The 15,728-nt window shown below is 30.4% G+C and overlaps 1 protein-coding gene across 1 annotated transcript; it reads left to right on the top strand.

The window, feature by feature from the left end:
- Positions 1-9,767: 9,767 nt before the first annotated feature.
- On the top strand, positions 9,768-12,540 carry LOC112720153 (uncharacterized). The gene is made up of 2 exons (XM_025770995.3): positions 9,768-10,187; positions 11,544-12,540. The coding sequence occupies exons 1-2, from the start codon at positions 9,895-9,897 to the stop codon at positions 12,391-12,393; spliced, it is 1,143 nt and encodes a 380-aa protein (XP_025626780.1). The 5' UTR covers positions 9,768-9,894; the 3' UTR covers positions 12,394-12,540.
- The last annotated feature ends 3,188 nt before the right edge of the window (positions 12,541-15,728 follow it).

The raw sequence follows: 15,728 nt of genomic DNA, 5'->3' as shown, positions 1-15,728 counted from the left end.
TGATGGGAGTTGATGAATGATTATTGATGATGAAAGATTGATGATTGGTTGAGTTGAGTTGTGTGTGTGTTGAATAATGAATGAATTGAGAGTCGAAAATGATTTTGATATTGAAATTGGTTTGGCTTATTGGAAATGATTTGAAAAGGGTCGAAAGGTGGTTTGGTTGGGACCCGAGAAGGGTGGCAAAGTCCGAATTTTAAAGGAGATGCTGGTGAAATTTTTATAAAAATTGGAGATTTGGTTTGAAGTATTATTTAGACAAATATGGATAAAAGAATTATATTATTTGACTTCGATTTATAAAGAAAAGAAATGCATTTATGTTTTGAGTTTTATTTAGTTAAGAAGAGAATTATGTTGAGTGTGAATTATTGATGAACGGAATGAGAGGTGTGATGATGATAATTGTTGAATGAATTGAATGATAATGATAATGAATTTGATATGGAATTATTTTGTGGGGATCGTGGTTATTTACCACCTACGTGTGTGCTGTTTTCCAATTGAAAACGTCTGTGGAGATCGAGGTGGCTTATCGCCCACCAGGTGAGGATCGTAGTACTGTACCATTCACCAGTTTTCAAGAGGACGATGCCCAGGTTAGCTACCGGACATGTCGGGTTAATTTTGTAACCGACAGATGAGACTCATCAGCCATAGGGCAGACATACATCATATGCATATGTGTGTTTTGTTTGATTATGCATTAATTGGGCTTGCCTATGTGAATATTATGCTTACCTGTTATATTTGCTATTTGCTGTATCTGTATCTTACTTGTGTCTGCTTTGTCTGTATTGCTTGTCTGTGTATCGGAATTTTGGAGGATTGGAGGAAGGCAGAAATTAGGACTTAAGTTAGAAAAGAATTAGAAATAAGAACCTTAAATAACCTACCCTATTTATGGTTTTCCATTTATAAACTTTAAGATTTAAATTTGAGTGTTGGAGTTCAAGGATTGTCTCTGACTTTTCTGGGACTTTATATATTATGTATGTGGGCACCATTACCATGTTGAGAACTGGACATATCTATGTTATTGTTTTCATATGCAGGTTGAGATGTGCCTCAGTGATCATCTGGAGGTTTCTCTGGCAAGCTGGGAAGTTATATTTTAGGGTTGTCTATTATGTATTTTCTGTTCATAGATTCTCCTTATATATATATATATGATGTTTAATCCTCTTGAAGGTTTTTCGAGAACTAGGTGCTTTCTTTATGCATGTTGGGTTATTTTGGGATATATACTTATGCTTATGTATGTATTTATACTTTGGCCAATCTTAGCTTTGCAGGTTGCGTCTGGAGCCTGATATTCTATATTTTGGTACTCGACTCTTTGTATATACTCATGTCTTATCCTTATCTTTACTCTGGTTTTACGTTTTTGAGTGTAATGCGCTTTTTTTCGCGATTTTCTGTTTAACCACCATTAAAGGATCCTCGAATATTATATTCCTTCAATTATATTATGTATGTATATTTTATTTTAGAGGTCGTAATACCTCACCACCTTTGTTTTACGACTTAAGCGTAAAGCTCCGTGTGATAGGGTGTTACACTGGTCCGGTCTGAAGAACCGATCCGAATCTGAAGTATTTTTGAACATTTTGGCCCAATTCCAAAGTGTATCGAAACTAATCCAAGAAAAAAAAGTCCCCCGAAAGAATACTTCAACCGGATCCTTAATTATTCATGATTTGTTATTAAATACCATTTGGTTTTTCTTTAGTTTTGTTTGATTAGATAAAAACTATAATGAGAGGAGAATGACTTAATTGTATTCCAACACAAAATAGCGGAAAAAACAAACTAATGAATATAGAATCTGACAATGTTGCTGCTCTTTCAATTGATGATGCGATAACAACTGTTACACAAGTTAAAGATCCGGTTTTCACCCAATATAATTGTGATCCGAAAGTATTTAGATTTTATTAGGTTTAAGATTGAGTTAAAGTATAAAATATGTCTGATACATATTTAACACTGAATTTAAATTATGACAAACCTAATTTTACTCCACGCATGTACACTCTTAATCTAAATTACTGCCATTAGTTGCAAATGTATTCCTTCCAAGTGTCGTCTTTCTAATGGCTGTCATGCACATAATTAAGTCGGGTGGATCTTCATATTGACAACCGGGAGTCATGACGAGTTAAGAGTCAAAGTGGTCCTTCAAGTTACACTCGAGCCTCATAGTAGTCCCTGAAATTAATAGTTACTCATATGCATCCCTAAAGTTGCACTTCGGGACTCAAAGTCGTCCTTCCAGCATTTTTCGTCAACTAGGCTCCACCGGAAAGCTGAAGTGGACTCTCTTTTGACACATTGGCAAAGTAACAGATAAATGATGTGGACGAGAAAATATTTTGTGAGCAATTTGGTCCCTAAATCAATTTTAAAAAACCTTAATCCCCAAAATTGAAGACCCTATTTACATCCCTTTTGCTTCTCTTCTCTAACCTCGCAGACGTTCTCCTCTCCATCTTCAAAGTTATATATTTATGGCCAGCGTGAGCTCAAAACCTCAATCTTCTCTGTTGTTGCCTCTCCTGGCCTCCATCTTGTCGCCGCGCCGCTTGCTGATCTCTCTGCGTCACTGTGTCGTCTTGTTTCTCACCCTCAATATTGATGCTATTATTGCTGCCATTCTGGAAGCAATAACTTCAACAAGTTGATCCAAATACTTCTAAAAGAAAATATCAATAACTGTGTCTCTCTGCCAAATAAAACTGAAACAATCAATAAAACAAGTCCAGGAATACATATCTTATTAACCTAGAAAAATACTTCCATCTTATGTGAAAGAGAAATTTTTTTCAACAATTCAGAGAATGTGTAATAAATTACTACTCAACATCCAAATTTATCTTTTTTACAAGTCGACTTCAAATACAAAATAAGACTACTAACCGACATCTCCTCCATTAATTAGAAGATACACAATTCAAAATCCGAACTAGCAAGAATATATTCAATTGCATCAGTTTCAGATAGTGATTTTTTTTTTTTTTTGTATATGATAGCAACATCAACCTTGGACAAACTACATTACCAACTAAGAAGATCAAAATTTTATTTTAGCAAAGAGAATTACAATCTAAAACTGAATACATTCGTACTATAAAGAATGCATGGAGCTTCTCTCTCAACCCCTCCATTTTAAACTTAAAAATCAAGAATAGTCATGTTATATCAAGATAATGAATAAATAAACAATTTGCTAATCCAACACAAGATTTTTGATACACACAAAAAGAAATTAAAATCTCAAACTACTACAAATATAAATAACTTTCTTGTACCAATTCACTTTAGTTATTTGTGACTGAAGGCTAAGAATCAATCATATGTTAACTCAAATCACTATGTTTCCATATCTAAAAAACTTGTAATCAAATAAAAAAGTTCACCTCACTATTTATTTATAAGTAAATTTAAAAAGAAATAGAAAGTTCACCTAAAAACATTCACAACCCTTAAATATTGATTATTGAAAAGGTAACAATACCCTATATAAACAAGGGTACCAAAGAAAACCTTAAAATAAATATATGTCATATATAACAATTATTATCATATCTATAGTAGTAACAAATACGGTTAAACAATTTAAATTGAAGAAAATATCAGTAACAGGTACTTGTGGTCCAGATAATGTACATGAATCTAATAGACTGTGAAGAATCTCAAGAAACTGACAATGCATGTTGTTCCCAAACTCTGTTATCATCTCCTTAACCTGTACAGGATAATATGTCTAATACATACCTTATGAGTAATTTTATACATTCATATCATAAGAAAAATGTGATCTCATTCGCATACAAAGCATATCAGAAGTCCAAAAAGTGTTATTCCTTCCTGCCGAACAACATAGGATCGCAATAGATTAGGATCCTGATTCAAGAAGAGAATTAGGATATCTGTTTTGCAACCATCATAATAAGTTCACATAAGAATCATATTTGTTAGAGAGATCCTTTTTGCTGACCTCTGTTAGAGAAATCCTTCTTTAAAAATACTCTCACAAACGACGACAAGAAAGCCAACTGTAGAGACCAGTCGAGTTTTAAAAGAAGACATTGTAGCAATGTCACTCAAAGCAGCGCCATTGAAGATAAGGTTTTGAAGGAAGACGTTTGTGTTTCTATTTTGGAAAGGAGAGAACACGTTGAGTTATATTTCTGCCCATGAAAACGACGTCGTTTGACCCAAATTAGGTGCCAAACCAACACTGTGTCATTTTGGGCTTGCCAACCTATCAAAAAAGAGTCCATCTCAGCTTTCCGGTGAAGTCTAGTTGACATAAAAATGCTTGCTTGAAGGACGATTTTGAATTCTGGAATACAACTTCAGGATATGTACGAGTAACTATTAACTTTAGGAACTACTATGAACCTTAAGTGTAACTTAATGGACCACTTCAAGTCTTAACTCAGTCATGACCTCTCCAAAATTTATAAAAATTATTAGTTATATATATAATAATATAAAAAAAATTTATAGTTAATTTGATTAACTTAGCTTCTTAAATTTTTTTTTATGAATTTGTGGATTCAAATTTCATTTCCAACAATTCTCGAACAATATAATTTTATATCATTCTCTTTTTTTAGTTTTCATATTTTTTTAAAAAAAATTAAAAAGTTATTCTTTTAAAAGTACTTGTCGTGTGATAATATATAATGTACATTCCTTTTAAATTAACTAAAATAATATTGAGACATCTTATATATGATTTAACCATAAAATTAATTTATCACGTTAATTTTATTCTTTAAATTTTATTTTATAATATATAGATAACTTAACGGATTTGAATAATAAGTATTATGCTTATAAAATATTTTAAGAAAAAACATTTACTAAAGAATTAAAAATTGGCTTTTTAATGAATTTAATGATATGATTGGTAAAGTTAACAAATATTTAACCTAATTTTAATTTAATTTTGCTAATATTATATATTTTGTGATAAAAAAAATTTTGGCTTTCCTAAAAAAAATTTCAAACTCGGCCACTGATAGTTAAAACAATAACCCACCTATTATTGACTGCCACATTTGCTATATTTGGAAATGAATTCTCTTAATTTTTTAACCATTAAGAGAATAAAATGTGATTTCTCACAATTAATTTTATAAGTAAAACTAAAAAAAAATATAAGAGTAAAAATAATAAAAAATTAAAAATCGTATTTATTCCTTCAATTTTTTAACAATTAAAAAAAATCTATTCCCACTGCATTTTTTAAATCTTAGACACCATTAGCCATGGAAAACACAGCCACCACAGATACACTTCTATAACTACAATTTTGTGGAACTCTTTTGTATGTTTCATATCTATACCTATATACTACCCAACTAATAATCATAGTTATTAAATCCGACCAAATTGAGCTACAAACTAGTTCGATTTAATTTGCTGAATTGCGTCTGTGCAATGTAAGTCTTCAAAAATAATTCTAAAATCGTTTTATTATTAGTGAATTGAATCTTGTACCTTTAGGATATGAAGGTTGTTTACACACGACTCAATTACTGGACCATGATTGATTTTATATTTTTGTATCATTATAAAATATATACATATCTATATAAAAATACAGCTTGATGGACACTTGTTTTCAAAATTTATATTTCCAACTTCCAACCTCATCATTAAGTCTTGCCCCTTCTCTCTTTAATCTTTTCTTCTAAAATGTCAAGCAAAGCACCCAACTTCCTAGTGTGTGTTTGGATTACAGTTTGCAAACGAGAGTTTGCATAAAAGTGATTTTGCAAAATTGATTTTGATGAAAAGTAAGTTTGTGTTAACGTGATTTATGTTTGGCAATCTTTATATCAAAATTGATTATAGTAAAATAAATGTTGTTTGGATTATACTACTCAAAATCACTTTTAGATGAAAAATTACCAAAAGAGACATCAATTTAAATAATTTTTTTTATATACATGCAAAATCAAAACGCTAACAAAAATAATATAAAAAATATTTATCATATAAATAAAATAAATACAATAAAAAATAAAAATATGGAAAAGAGTACTATAAATTTTATAATATTAAACAAAAAGAAAATATTCTATAATTTTTTTTAGTACGGTCAGTACTCTTTAATTTAGTATTATTTTGGACTATAATCTATTTCCTTTATTGTATCAACTATTTTTCATTATCTATGACTCTATTGTTACTTATAATTAGTTTTTATTTATTTTGTCTTTTTTTTATAAGATCATAATTTATATTATAAAATTTTGATAATAAATGTAGTATATAATAATTACAATTACAAATTTTATAAAATCAGAATAAAAAATAAAAAAATTAATACAAAACAAAAATAGAATACATCAAAGAATAAAAAAAAATTGATACAGATAAGAAATAATAAAAATATCATAAAACCAACAACATATATCATATGAATAAAAAAAATACAATAAAAGGTAAATAAAATTCATATGAATAAAATTAAATAAAAAAATAAAAAAATTTCATACACAACATAAATACAATGCAGTGAAGGAGGATAGAAAAAAAAAGAATTCATATGAACAAATAATAATAAAAATATCATAAAATTAACAAAATATCTAAAAATTAGAGCATAATAAAAAAATCAACAACATTTGTCAATGAATAAAAAAAATACAATAAAATAAATAAAAATCACATGAACAAAGTCAAACAAAAATAAAAAAATTTCATAAAAAATATACATATAAAAAATAATATAGTAAATGATAAAAAAAACTCATATAAAAATATAACATGAGAAATTAGAATACTACACAAATAATATAAAAATATTTATCTTATAAATATAAAATACAATAAAAAATATAAAAATTAAAATATGAAAGTTAGTACTAAAAATAATAAAAAAAAATTAAAATATTTACTTTGCTAGTGATTAAACAAATTTGAACCATTTTGATGAAAAAAAATTGGAACTAAGAACAAGTAGGAAGAACTATAGAGAACTGTGATGGTAATAGTTACTAGTATCCTTTGTATAGAAGAAAATGAAGGATAGGATTGGTAAAAAAGAAATAAAATTTCTACCTAATTTTCTAAGATAATCAGCCACCATGAACGTGAAACGCAGAAGCTACAAATTTTAGCTTCTCCTGAACGTACGTTTAAAGGCAGAATCACTTCTGCGTTCAGAAGAATAAAAGTTGCCAAACACAAAAGTGAAACTTTCAAGAGACTCAAACGTGCTTCTTTCCTCCTCAACGCGTTTGCCAAACACACCCCTAGTCGTTTCCGCTTTAATTCCAAGAAAGATAAATGACAATAAATAAGCAAATCAAACAAGAGCAATGCTAGGGGGCCAGCAACTTTTGTGATTGGTAGACATCAAATAGCCATCAATGATGATCTAATGGTGTGAGATTGGTGTGAAATTTCATCCAATGACTCACATTTCTCTGCTGGTTACATGCTGGCTAAAATTCAACAAAACTGCTGGCCCCTAGACTTTTCCATCAAACAATTCATTTTAGCATTCAGGACCCCATGTAACTAACTTGTAGCTTCGTTAATTTACTACCACTATTGTAAGGGATAATAACAACAGGATGTCAACTTGTCAAGACAACTACTCAAACAATAAGAAATTTCCCAACTTTGAATTTATTAGGATATTTTACATTTTGGCTTTCAGATTTGTTAAAACTAGTTGAATAGTCTGAAAGTTTTCTGGCCGTCCATATTATTATTTATTTATTTATTTTAAAAAGAAAACTCAACACGATAAAATATAACAATAAAGGACAAATAAATAAAAAAATAGAAAAAACAAAAAAGACAATAAATCTATTCCATTATTATTTTTGATATTATTATCAACAATAAAAAAATTCTATACATTTTAATCCTTATAGTTCAACAATAAATTGTTGATAATCACTGTCACATTTGATTTTTTATTCAGGAATATTCTTTAATTTAATGTGAATTTAAAATTAAAAATTTTTTTAGAAATCAATAATTTTTAATATTTTTTATCATTATTTGATCAATATAAAAATTAAATTATCTTTAATAAATAAATTTTATTAATTTATGTGTATAAATTTTAAAAAATACGAATATAAACTATATTGATTCATGTATGTAAATTCTAATATATATATATATATATATATATATACTTTTTGTACGTAAAATTTTATAAATATGTGTGTAAATTATTATTAATTAAATATTAAAAAAATAATAATATTTGTTAATTATGTCGTATTACTCTTTAAAATTTACCGTATGTTATTAAGCGACAGACAGAGTTGGAAGTGAACTGAAAAAATATTAAAAAGCTATAGTTCTATATTAATAAATTATAACTTATATATACTAAAAAATATTAAAAAGATCCATTTTTATTAAAGATCTAAATGAGTAAACAACATCAATTAATTATATTTTCTACTGCCTAATTAAAAAATAAAAATAAAAATTAAAACTTGACAAGAATTCACCTTAAAAATGTTCAATTTTCTATTGACTAAGGCACAAAATATATATATATATATATATATGTATATATAATATTAAAAATATAAATAAATACATATAAAAATATATATATTAATAATTTAATATATATATATATATATATATATATATATATATATAATTAAACTAACTCAAAAGCTAATGAGTTAAATTTATTAAAGCTCAAAATTGACTAATTTAATTTATAAATTTAATTTTAAGTTTAAATTCGATTCACAAACTCACAAACTTAACTTAACAAATTATTAATCCAACTGATTTATGAATTGGTTTGATTCACTCTCAATCATAAATCACACGTAGGCATCTATTATATATTCCATACAAGGCTTTAATAAATGGGAACTTCTATGGTGGCATTAGTTTTAATGGCTAAGAGTGGCATAAGTTTGACCAACAAATAAAATATTGACACATGATAAAAAAAATTAAATCTAAAACTAAAATGATTCTTTCGTTTTTATAATTTCTTATAATTATTTTTATCAAAATAATTTTTTATAATTTTTTTATAATTATAAAAATAATTTAAAAAATATTAAAATAATTTTTTAATTATATTTATAATTATTATTTTATTATTATTTTTATTTTTTAAAAATAATTTCTTATAATTATTTTTATAATTATTTTTATTAAAATGATTTTTTATAATTATTTTTATTTTTTAATTATTTTTATTATTATTTTTTATCAAAATAAATTTTTTTATAATTATTTTTTCTTTTTGTAATTTTGGAAAACTAAAACCAAAATAATATCTCTCTTATAATTTTTTATGATTATTTTTAAAGTAACACCAAGAGGAAGAATATCATTTTGGTGTTAGTTTTTTGAAATTACAAAAAAAAAATTATAAAAAATTATTTTTTAGAAATAAAAATAATAATAAAAATAATTAAAAAAAATAATTTTGGTGTTATTTTTAGAAATTATTAAAAATAATAATAATAAAAATAATTAAAAAATAAAAATAATTATAAAAAATTATTTTAGAAAAATAATTATAAAAATTATTTTTAAAAATAAAAATAATAATAAAATAATAATTATAAACATAATTATAAAATTATTTTGGTATTATTTTTTGAAATTATTTTTTATAATTATGAAAATAATTATAAGAAATTATTTTGATAAAAATAATTATAAAAAATTATAAGAGAGAGAATCATTTTGATTTTAGATTTAATTTTTTTGTCATGTGTCAATATTTTACTTGTTGGTCAACCTTATGCCACCTTTAGCCACCAAAACTCATGCTACCATAGAACTTCCCTTAATAAATACACACACAACTATATGAGAGAAGCTTGAAGAATAAGAAGAGAAAGAAGTTAATAAGAATCAAGAATGTATTCAACAAGGCCTCGTTCATTGTTAAAGAAAGACGTTAATGCCCTTTCTAAGGCACCTTCTTCAGAGGGTCCAAATTCAGGCTATCTTGTTCTCCAAGATGAAGAAGCACAAAGCTACATCAGCCATTTCCCTTTTCCTCATAGCAAGAATCTGACCGTCAGTTTGACTGTTAGTAGTGGAAATGGGTCCATAACGTATTACGACAAAGTTATGTTCATTCCAGTTCTTAATCAGCCCTTGTCTTCCAACCGCTACTATGTTATATGGAGGAAAGGAAAGCATCAAGGGTATGTATGCTAATCTTTCTCCCTCCATGCTTGAATTCACAAAATAATTAATCCATAAAAAATATTCATGAACTATCAAGAATGGACTGAAGAAGAATATACCATATAATTTGAATAAGAGTGATTCGAATTTTCCCTGCGTAATTCGAATTATGTAATATCTCACTATATAATTTAAATAATTTTATTAAAAAATTATATGAATATTTTTTAATAAATTTATTTAAATTATACCACAAAAAAATATTTTATTTTATGTAAAATAATTAAAAAAAAAGGTTTTTTTTGTGACTATTTAAAAAAAGGCTTAAAAGATGTTAGGAGTACTATAAAAATTTGTAATATCCTAATAACTTAGGACATTAAAGAAATACTCTGCATAGTCAATAATAATCTAGAAATTAAAGAAAAATATTTTTATCATGTATTTACCTAAATCACTAGAATATTACAAACTTTTATAGTATTCATAACATCTTTTAAGTCATTTTTTAAAAATTATTTTGTATTAGAATAAAATATATTTTTTAATTATTTTGTATGGAATAAAATATTTTCTTTCATTTCTAAATTATTATTGACTATGTAGAGTACTTTATTTAAAATTTGAGTACATGCATGTATTTACTTAAGTTATTAGAACATTACAAATTTTTATAGTACTCCTAACATTTTTTAAGCCATTTTTTTAAAATTATTTTGCATAGGATAAAATATTTTTTGTAGTATAATTTAAATAAATTTATTAAAAATATTTATTAAAAAATATTCATGAGCTATTAAAAATAGACAAAAGAGTATTGTATGGAATTCGAATCAATAGATCATTAATATTTTAAAGAATTCTCGTAATTAAATATTTTGTTAGCTTTTTTTTAAATGTATGAAATAAAATATATATTTTTTTAATTTTTAAATTATTAATTTTTTTAATAAATTTTTTAATAAAATTTTTTTAATAAATTATTAATTTTTTAACAGCATAATTCGAATTATCCCATGAATAATTCGAATCAAGTTTGAATTACTTGGAAACGCGTGCGTGGGTGTAGTTCGAATCACCTTGATTCGAATTACTGTGTGTAATTCGAATAAGGTAGATTCGAATTAGTGTGTGCGTGTGTTTGTGTAAAATTCGACCCAGCTGGTTTGAATTATGTAGAAATGAAATTCAAATTTAGCTGGTTCGAATTACATATAAATGTGCATTGGTGGATTCATGAAACAGATTTTTGTGTGACGAATTTGTGTAAAAATTTTCTCTGGCTTATTTGAGTTTTTTGCCCTACTTTTATTATGTATTCATAAGGATTATATTATTATTCTAACAAACTGTTTTGTTATGTCGACGAGCAGGGAGGCATGTACAAGTTCAAATGAAGAGGATATGAGAACTTGTTTATGCTTCAATTTTGTGAAAGATGTTAAACCAAGACCTTTGGACCCCTTTAACGAATATCAACAATTCGAGATAATCAAGAAGAGTTCTGGATTCCATGCAAAGTCTGTTGCTCCTGATGGGTTCCCTCCTTTATTCTTAAGGAGGAAAGGTTGGAAAGTTGCAGCTTCTACACCCAAGAATTACAAGTTGGAAGAAGCTCTTGGCCTCAATCAATTGTTGCGCGATCAATTACCGGCATTCGATTTCCCATTGTCTAATGATAGTTCTGGTTCTGTGGTTATTGGGAATTGGTACTGTCCATTTATGTTTGTGAAGGAAGGAATGGAACTCAAGGACCAAATGAAAAGATCTGTGTTTTACACATTGACGCTTGAGCAAAGATGGGAGAAGATTTTGTCAATGAAGAATAGTAGTGTTATTGGTAGTAAAGGTAATGATGTGGTGTTAGTGGATGTTGTTGTTGAAACAGAATTTGCTATGGTGGGTGGAAAGGAAGCTGATTGGGGTGAAGGAAATGGTGTTGATGGAGTGGTTTGGTTTAGTGTGGGAAGAGAGGTTAGTGTTGGATTGAATTTGGTTATTGTGGAGAGAATGAAATGGGAGCAAGAAAGAGGTGGTTGGTTGGGTAGGAATAAGAGGCAGGAGAGGATAATTAGAGAGGAGAAATTTGGAGGGGCAATTAAATGGGAAAATTTTGGGTGTTATGTGCTTGTGGAAAGCTTTGTTTTGAAGAGAATGGATGGAAGCTGTGTGTTAACTTATGGTTTCAGACACACTAATCAAATTATGTGTAAATGGGAGTGATGACCACGTTGTCATTCGTTTCTTATGTACATACTAGTTTGGAAACTATTTGGATATAAAATTCAAGAAAACAAAAGAAAAAAAAAAAGAAATGGAAGATATATGCTTTTAGTGCTATGAAACAGTCCGAAAGTACTTTTATTGCAAGTGTCCATTTCAAAAGCTCAACCCTCAAAATATATAATATGGTTATTTTTTTTTTTTGAAACCAAAAGCTCAATTGTGGAACAACAGTACTAAATAAACACTACACCTTACGTAAATAAATAAAAATACTATAAATAAAGATAAGTCCCCACGTCATCTTCAGCATTGCCATCAACAACATAGGGGATCAACACCTGTCCACTCATTAACGCTAGTCATGGTCATGTGGATTACCTCATCAACACCTTTGCTTTTATTCTGGAAGATTCTCATGTTCCTTTCCAACCAAATGTTCCACACAATGGCACAAAAACATCTTAGCCGCTGCTTTCGATCCTCTGGACTCCTTGGTTCCTCTGTCCAACTTAGAAAATGCTCTTTCATGGACCCCGGATAAGACCATTGACGGCAAAGCCCTGCTATCCAAGCACTCCATACCTGCCACACAAAAGCACAGCCTAGAAACAGGTGATGTACAAATTCCGTGTTGTTATTACAGAAAACACAGACACTATCATCCGGGCTGACAATCCCAAACCGGCTTAGCCTTTCCTTTGTATTCACCCTGCCGATCACAACAAACCAAACGAGCATCTCAACTCTTGGTGGAACCAATTCTTTCCAAATTGTCTTCGTGAAGCTGTAACTGGTCACTTCCTCTGGGAGCGTTTCTTCCTGTAGCACATGCACAAATGAGTTAGCTAAAAAAACACCTTGCCTATCATATTTCCATATCACTCTATCCTCCCTGTTATGTACTAGTTTCACAGGTCTCAATGCCTCATGTAATTGATCCAGTAGTTCCAACTCCCAGTGGAAAAGCTCTCGCCTCCATTGGAAGTTCCAGATCCACTCTAGCCCATCCCAAAACCTGCAATCCCCAATAACAGATCCACATTGGTTTGAAACAGAGAAAAGCCTCGGGAACTGATCCTTCAGAGATCCATAAAGCAACCAGACATCCTCCCAAAACCGTGTCCGTCGCCCATCACCAATCTCCATACTCAATCCTGTAACCATCTTGTTCCTTATACGTTGATCCGAGATTTGTAGCTGACAAATATCCTTCCATGGGCCTCCTCTAATAGGCAACACTTGAGTTGACAGGAGCTCATTTGGGTTCAGACTATTACACGAGCATACAACCTTCTTCCACAAAGGGAAATCTTCCTTCGCAAACCGCCACCACCACTTGAACAAAAGTGCTGTGTTACGGATTACAGCATCTCCCAACCCTCCTAATTTCTTAGGGGCCTGCACTACTTCCCATCTTACTAATGCTATACCATTTCTACCATCCTCCTTGCTCCATAGGAATCTTCGTTGCAATGAGATCAATTTCTCCGCAACAGCCTTAGGCATTTTGAACAAGCTCAAATAATATATTGGCAGACTATTTAAGACTGATTTAATGAGTACTACCTTCCCAGCTTTGTTCAGCACCTTAGCTTTCCATAGGTTGAGTTTCTCCTCCACTTTGTCTAGTATAGGCTTCCAGGTCTTCACTAATCTCGGGTTTGCTCCTAACGAGATCCCCAGGTATTTTACTGGAAGGGTGCCTCCCTTACAACCCAGTAAGTTGCACATACGCTGTACCCACTGCTCATCACAATTAATAGGAATCAAACTGGACTTATCAAAATTAATCCTGAGCCCTGACATCAACTCAAAACATCGCAAAAGTCGCTTGTAGTTCTTAATAGTCTCCTCCACAGGTGGACAGAATAGGATAGTATCATCCGCAAACTGCAGGTGCGACAGTTCTATACCATCTCTTCCGACCAATAGCGGTAATATACGTCCATTTCTGATTGCCTCTCCAATCATACGATGTAGCACATCAACAACCAGAACAAATAAGAAGGGAGAAAGCGGGTCACCTTGCCTCAAACCTCTTTCAATCTTAAATGGCTTAGATGGCGACCCATTTATCAGAACCGACATAAATGCAGTTGTCACGCACTCCATAACCCATGCTCTCCATTTATGCCCAAAACCCATCTTTTGTAGTACAGTGTCCACAAAACTCCATTTGACCATATCGTATGCCTTCTGAAAATCTAGCTTTATTATTGCTGCCTCCTTTTTCCTCAATTTCAGCCAGTTTACTGTTTCAGACGCAATAAGTGCTCCATCATGTATTTTTCTTCCCTTAACAAACGCACTCTGAGTCTCCCCCACTAACCCCGGCATCACTGCCCTCATCCTCCTAACTAGCACCTTCGAGATAACCTTATAAACACATCCCACCATACTAATGGGTCGTAGATCTTTGATCTCCTTCGCACCTACAAACTTTGGTGCTAGCGCCACCCAGGTGATGTTGGTATCCACTGGTAAGTTGCAAGTTTGAAAGAATCCCATCACTGTTGCCGTGAATTCAGCCCCAATCTCACCCCATCACTTCTTGATGAAATTCATGTTGTAACCATCACACCCCGGCGCTTTGGACGACTCGCAATCCCACACAGCCTCTCTGATCTCGTCTGTTGTCGGCATCCTTTCTAAATTCATAGCATCTTCGTCCTCTATCTTGCGTACCAAGCCATCTCTAAACCCCATCAAAAGAGAAGCTTCTTGATGATATAAATTCTTGTAGAAGTCTCTTATAGCTATCTTGATTCTCGCTTGATTCCTGACTTGTCTGCCATTTACTATCAGAACATCAATCCTATTATTCCGCCTCCTTGCTGAAGCTATATTGTGGAAGTACCTAGTATTTTTGTCCATCTCCTTCGCATGCCGAGACCGAGACATCTGTTTCCAATGTACTTCCTTCCTTACATACCATCTCTCACAACAAGTAACCAATGCCTTTCTTCTAGCCTCCATCATTTCATCATATACTCCATTGCTCACCAGATCGTCAACCTTCTTGATTTCTTCCTCAAATCTTGTAATTTTGTTATCCATCTCACTAAAGTTAGCCTTATGCCACCTTCCTAACGGAATTGTCAGCGCCTTCAGTTTATCTGTGAACTGTACGTCCCCCAATCCTCTCCACTCCTCCTTGACCATACTAAGGAACCCGTCATGTGTAAACCACGAATCAAGGCTCCGGAACGGCCTTGGCCCACCCCTCATCTTTTTGTCCTCCACTATTATAGGGCAATGGTCTGACAATCCCCTAGGCCCACCTCGTAGCCGAGTCTCTGGGAACTCTTCTAACCACTCCACATTTACTAGAG

The sequence above is a fragment of the Arachis hypogaea genome, chromosome 11 (genome assembly GCF_003086295.3).
Source record: "Arachis hypogaea cultivar Tifrunner chromosome 11, arahy.Tifrunner.gnm2.J5K5, whole genome shotgun sequence".
Lineage (NCBI taxonomy): Eukaryota > Viridiplantae > Streptophyta > Magnoliopsida > Fabales > Fabaceae > Arachis > Arachis hypogaea.
The sequence above is the reverse complement of the archived record's forward strand: the minus strand, read 5'-3'. Positions and strand labels throughout refer to the sequence as shown.